This window comes from Hipposideros armiger, unplaced genomic scaffold (assembly GCF_001890085.2).
Source record: "Hipposideros armiger isolate ML-2016 unplaced genomic scaffold, ASM189008v1 scaffold_420, whole genome shotgun sequence".
Lineage (NCBI taxonomy): Eukaryota > Metazoa > Chordata > Mammalia > Chiroptera > Hipposideridae > Hipposideros > Hipposideros armiger.
Genome location: NW_017731770.1, coordinates 65,549 through 72,367, shown reverse-complemented (window position 1 = coordinate 72,367; position 6,819 = coordinate 65,549). Strand labels below are relative to the sequence as shown.

The 6,819-nt window shown below is 39.5% G+C and overlaps 1 protein-coding gene across 1 annotated transcript in view; it reads right to left on the bottom strand.

Moving 5' to 3' along the window:
- The window catches only part of CEP135 (centrosomal protein 135), a 68,395-nt gene extending 67,410 nt beyond the window's left edge, over nt 1–985 (bottom strand). Inside the window, exon 1 of the mRNA XM_019664354.1 lies at nt 870–985. Within this exon, the coding sequence (XP_019519899.1) occupies nt 870–985 (116 nt within the window). The remainder of the gene's footprint in view (nt 1–869) is intronic.
- Nucleotides 986–6,819: the final 5,834 nt, after the last annotated feature.

Sequence of the window (6,819 nt, the reverse complement as noted above, 5' to 3'; positions counted from 1 at the left end):
AAGATGAAAGATTTTCTTCTTCCCTTATCTATAGGTGTTTTTCCTTGGTTGCTCCTCAGTTTCTTTCAAAGATCCTCTTCTTCGATCAGTCCCTCAAAAGCCAACTTCCCGAGGGTCTTTGGTTCTCCTTTCTTCCCATAATCTTACTAGATAAGTCCTACTACATCCATAGTTTCAATTCCTATGATACTCCAATGACTCCAAATTTGAATCTCCTTTTGGGACCACACTTCTGAGAACAGAGCTACCTATTCCACTGCATACTACAAATCTCAATGTGAACGTTCCGGGGGTATAGCACACTCAACACATCCAAAAGTGGACTCCAGCTCCACCTCCCACATTCTATGGCTTAGGAAACAGTACCATCATCCACCAAGTCATTCACTTGAAACAGAAATCTGAATACCTCCCAAGTCTACCACATTCAGTCACTAAATTCTAGAGATTACACCTCCTGAATCTCTCTTGAATCTATCCCATTCTTTTCTCAGGAAATCTGATTATCCTCTTTTTTTCCTCAACCTACTTATTCTGAGATCTTTCCACTTATCCCCATCTTTTCTGCCTTTGGAGCACAGTCTGCCGCTCCATCTCATTTCCTGCCATCTCGAGCTCCACTAATTTTTCCCCACCTTGGCCTCTCAGTTCCTAATCTGTCAACTCCCATGAGTCTCCTCTCCACTCAGCTTCAAGCACCCAGCAGGTCTGTGCTTGGACTTTGTCACCATTCAGAACTGTGTCAGCTTCTAGTTCTTCAACTCCCTTCTGATCACAATCTTAATTCTGACCAAATTATTACTGGTCCTCACCATGCTCTTTAATCCCTCAGTCTCTACCTAGTCTCATTATCTAGCACTTTCTTATACCTTACTTCTATAACCTTGAGCCCATGGTTCAGACATCTCAATGATATTGTCACTAGCACCAGACCTTCTTCCACCAACCTTATACCTGGACAACCATCAACTTGGATATGTCCCATCATTTCTTTTCTCTTGCTTGAGAATTACTGAGCATAAAACTAAAAATAGTAAAACAAACTAAGAAAGTATATCATTTCCAAATTCTTTGTGTATGGATTACTTTCATAACTAAAATAATAATAATAGTAATAATAATATGAAGACCAAGACGAAGAAGAAGGAGGAGGAGGAAGAGGAGGAGAAAGGGAATTTAAAGTAATGATTAAGTAAATAAAACTCTGGGCATTGAGGTTGGACTTATTACATCTAAGAAGCCATTACTACCTACGTTTCTAAGCACATGTGCAAAATACAACCCAGATATTCAGAAATAAATCAAAATGTTTATGTGACTATCCAAATATATTTTTTCAAATACTGAAGTCTAAGCATGAAAATCCNGACTCACCAAATGTTAGATTCCGGCCCTTGAATTTTATCCACTATGTAATGGGGGATTGTTGAACATTGTTAAACTGAAAAATCACACAATGAAATTAGTTTTGGGAAAATTATTCTGGGTGGCATAAGGAGGGAATGGTGAAAGGTACAGAAAACAATGTTATTATGTAGAACAAGAGCTCGAAGATTCTTTTAATGATAAGATAAAGATCTGAGGGAAATTTGAGAAATATTACAAAGGAGGAATGGACAGGACTTAGTGAGGGACCCACCTCTGAGTGAAGGATTGGAAGGAATCCAGGTAACTATCAAGGATTTGAGCTTCAGAGAATAAACAGTGTGTTTGCATGCAGACCCTGAGACAGTATAATCAGGAAGCCATTTTGGGGTGTGCTGGAGCAAGAAAGAGACAAGGGGCAGATAATAAGTTTGGTCTGTGATATAAGGGCCTTGAGGTGATATTACAAAAATGTCCAGGTATAGTATAAGAAAGGTATTTGTTCTTCGACCCTGGCTTCTGGCACAGAGCACCTAACTCCTTGGAATTTCCTCGTGATAGGGTGGGAGGAGGGTCTTTTGTTCTAATGAGGTGATTCTCAGTAGGGCCCTACATAGGTTCAGGATGGGGGTTAATTACCAGAAAGACCAAACATTGATTAAAAGCTTAGAACTTTCAGCCCCACCCCACCTAATGTCCAGAGAGGAGACAGGGAGATTGAGTTAATCACCAATGGCCAATGATTTAATCAAACCTATCTATGTAATGGAATCCATAAGAACCCTAAATGACAGGATTTGGGGAGCTCCTGGGCTGGTGAGCATATGGAGGAATTGGGAGGGTGAAACATCTGGAGAGAGCAGGAAACTCCACCCTCTTCTCCCCGTATCTTGCCCTATCTGTGCATCTCTTCCATAGGGCTTGTATCCTTTGTAATAAAAAGGTAATAGTNCGCAACACCCGGCCCGCGGGGACCGCCCGGGGAAGCGAGGGCGCCGCCGCCCCTCCCGGCCTTCCGGCCCCGGGGACGGCACTCACTCGCAGCTCCCTCCGCCTGCGGCCGCATCGCCCTCGAACCTGCGTCCCTCGCTGGCTCCCTCCGCCCCAAACACCGGCTCCCGGCGCTAGGGCAGTTTGAAAATGGCGCGGAGAGACGATCCCAGTCGGCGCGGAGGAGGCGCCGCGGTTGCCCCGGTAACGGGAGCCGCGACCGATTCGCGGCGCGCGGCGGGGGCGCGCCGGACCGCTATACGCCCGGAGGCGATGGCAGCGCTGGACCCCGGTGCCCGGAAGCGGAAGGGCCCGGGAGGCGCGAGGCTACGGCGCCCCCTTGTGGCCAAAAAACCCAACCCTCAGCGGGCGTCAGAGATGGAGCCCTCCCGTTGGCTGGGTGCGTTGACTTCTGGGTGCGGGGTTAAAACGCTGCCCCAGCCCTGGTCCTGGCAGCAGATGAGGCTTCACCGGCAAGGTGGAGGCCGTCTCACCAGGTAAACTTCAGCTTAAATATATTGTCTTGGCAACTTTCCCCCACAGCCACCGCATGGTGGCTCCCGCACCCATGTCCTGATAAGGCTCTGTGTAGGTCCTTAGCAAATCTTCACTTAACGTTACGTCTTTAAGCAAAAGGACATATAATGAAACCAAGTTTACTCTAGGCTAATTGACATAAATAAAAGTTAAGTTCCTACTATATATTTCTGGTCACAAAAACATCACCAGCCTTATAAATAAAGACCCAAAATACTTCTAATATTAAACATTGAAATAAATATGAGCTATCTATATAATGAATAAAGATTGATCAAAATAAGTAAGAACATTATTTTCCAACCCATTTATTCTAGTTCAGGGTGGAGGGCGGGAACCCAACCTGGACAGGACATCTTTCCATCGCAGGGCCACTCACACCCACATCCACACTCAGACTGGGACAATTTAGACACCCCGAATTACCCAACGTGCACGTCTTTGGGATGTGGGAGGAAACCAGAGTCCCTGGAGNAAATAAAATAAAATTACAATAGCGTTTCCTACATATAAAATGAAAAGGGCAAAAATACTGCATTTTAAAAATCATAAAACTTTACCTTTAATGTGTTGGGCTGATTGTTCTCTCAGTTTCATTAATTCCAGGTATAATTCATTATTTTCCCTGCTCAATCTTGCATTTTCAAGTCTATAAGGTTCCAATACAAAATCAAAATTGGCACTTTCTTTTTCAGCTTTCACAGCAGATAATTTTGACTTCCGAAGACTTTCTGTTGTATGAACTAGGTCACTAGAATTAAAGAATGGAAAATGTAAATGCAAGGAAACATTCCATTAACTAAAAATAAATTTCTAAAAAGGCTTAAATATGTTAATGCTCGGTGAGCTGAAATCGAAAAACAAACAAACAAAACCTCTAGGAGTCTTTCAAGGTACCAAGAAATATTCAAAAATTTCTCTAAACAAGACTGATTAAAAGTTATGAAATATATACAGTTAGAATCATCTTTGAATATCCCCTCTGGCTTATCCTCCATGTATAATTAGTCACCTTATCCTGTGGAATTTGTGCAACTTATTTGTTCATTCAGCAAACATTTATTAAATGCCTGCTACATAAGTGACAGGTCCACACACACAAAAAAATCAGTTCCTTACCTCTAAGAACATAGGCCATATTGCTCCAACAATATTCACCAAGCAGGGAACACAATCAAGAAAGAACCCATTGTCATGAAGCTTATAATCTACTGACAGCTTGTCAAAAAGTTACAATACTACATGATAAACTCAACAAATATTTCAGTGCCAACTATGTGTTCAGCCTGTCCTAGGTATAGCAGTGATAAAGTCAGTTTCTAGTCTCATGGAGTTTGAATCTAAAGAGAAGTCAAAAAGAAGTTTTTGATAAAAGTAAGTAGTTAAGGTAGCACGTAACACACATGACAGAGTCCTGCAGGCCATATACCTAACCAAACCCAAGGGCGAAGGAGGAAGGAGAGGAGAAAGGGACTTTACAGGCAGATAGAACAGCATACAGAGAGACCAAGCATAAGAGTGTACATACATTTAGGGAACTTCAAGTTGTTCCACACATGGGAGGTGAAGCTGTAGGGGATAGATCAGGAAGGGTTTGAAGGCTATACTAAAGACCACAAAATATCTTTCATTCATTCTCTTTCCCATTATCATTTTTTATAGTCCTACTGCAAAAATTCAATAAGCAATGTCCCTGTTTCAAGTCTCAAACCACATGTGGGACTCATGTGGAAAAAAACCAAAAATCATGAAGAATCATTCAGTTAAGGTAACATGTAACAGCTAAAGAACCGACCAACCACATATCAGAGATCCATTACTAACAGTAATTAAAGACAAGTAAGGCAGACATAGAACTCCCAACTATATCAGAAAGCCACATAAAAAATTAGAATTCTATTCACAGGGAAAACCCTCAGAAATGTTTACTCTGAATGGTATAGTGTGAATGGTGACCCCTGGAGTTTTGCAATGTAGAGGCCTTGAACTGATGACAGGACTAGGATGCAAGATATTCTTCAGATGATTTAAACTTTTCAAAAATCTACCCATTTCTTTACTGAAGCACGAAGTTAGTCAGAAACTAGATAAATGGGATTAAGGATCATACAGGTTTAGAACTGTATTTTCATCTTTACCTGAAAAGTTTTTCTACCAAAGGTAAACACTCCACTGTCAGGGTCTGGCGGTATCCCAACTGATCCAATCTTTTCCTAATAGTAATATACTTTCTTTCTGCAGCTGTAGTCATCTTGTCTTCCAAAACTAGTTTTATTCACTTCCAAAATTAAAGTCCTAAAAGAAAAGAGTGAAACGTCATTTTATTATGATAGCTAACATTATTGTTTCATAAGAAGAAACAATTCTTTTAATAGAAAGCAATTCGTTTTTCTCTTTAGGCAGGCAGATTTCTGGAATATTTAGATTGATTTAAATTGAATACTTATGATATTCATGTTGCTGCATTAAAATAAGTAGCTCTTCATAAACCGATTATGTAAAAGTGAAAACAACAAAGCTTCTAAAAGAAAACAAAGAATATTTTCCTGAGCCTGCGATACACAGAGAATCCTGATAAGCCTCTTTTAAAAGCACTAAATATAAAAGACAAACTTAATAAATTAGACTTTATCAAATTATAAAATGTGTTCATCAAAGTATTCCATTAAGAAAACAAAAAGACAAATAAGAGTGGGAGAAATTATTCATAATATCTGACAAAGGATTTCTTTATGGAATATACAAAGAACTCTTACAATTTAACTCTTAATATGGACAAATAACCCAGTAAGAAAATGGGCTAAAGACTTGAACAAGCACTTTGCAAAAAGATATATGAATGGGAATAATCATCGAAAAGATGCTTAACACTATTAGTCGTCAGGGAAACACAAATGAAAACCACAATGAGGTGCAATTTCACCCATACTAGAACGGCTAAAATTAGAAGTACAATATCAAATGTTGCCAAGGATCTGGAGCAACTGGAATCTTTGCACTGTCGAGTAGAGTATAAAAATCACTGTGGAAAATGTCTGGCAATTTCTTATAAAGTTAAACATACTCTATAATTCTGAAATTCTGTTCCTAGGTATTTTACTCAAGGAAATGAAAACAAACATCCACAAAAGAATACTCACAGCAGCTTTATTCACAATAGCCCCAAACTGGAAACAACCTATGCATCTGTCAACAGCAGGATGAACTATGATATATTTATACAATGTAATACTACTCAGGAACAAAAGGGAAGGAACTATAGATACATGTTAACCACACAAATGAATTTGAACATTATTTTAGCAATAGAAACCAGATACATACACTGTATGATTCTATTTATACAAAGTTCAAGAACAGGCAAAATTAAATTATGTGGACAGAAATTACTATTGAACATCAGTCACCAGGGGGTGGTGAGGGTATGTGGAGATTGACTAGAAGGGTTAAGAGGGAACTTTCTGGGGTGATGAAAATATTATGTTGATTGGAGTAGTGGTTACACAATTGTATGCATTTATCAAAGCTTTTTAAATAGTACAGTTAAGATCTGTGTGTTTCACCATGTTAATTTTACTTCAATTATTAAAAAAGACACAAACACGTTAAGTATCTCTGCACACATTTTTATCCCTTGCCTTTTAAAATATTTATGAATATATTCTCTATCAATCTGCACATTTAATATGTACTTATCCAAAGATCACTTCTTTAGAAACTTTGCTCTTTTCTAACCTTTCCCAAGCAAATAGTCCTAGCACCTCTAAACCAAATAAAAACTTTGCTTTATATCTCTATTGTCCTTCACAATTTAAAAACCATGAACACATATGAAAACATGCAAAATCTGATCCTCACAACTAACAGATCAGGGAGATGAGCAAAGGACATCCTCCCTATTCAAAGATGAGGAAAGGCTGCCTAACT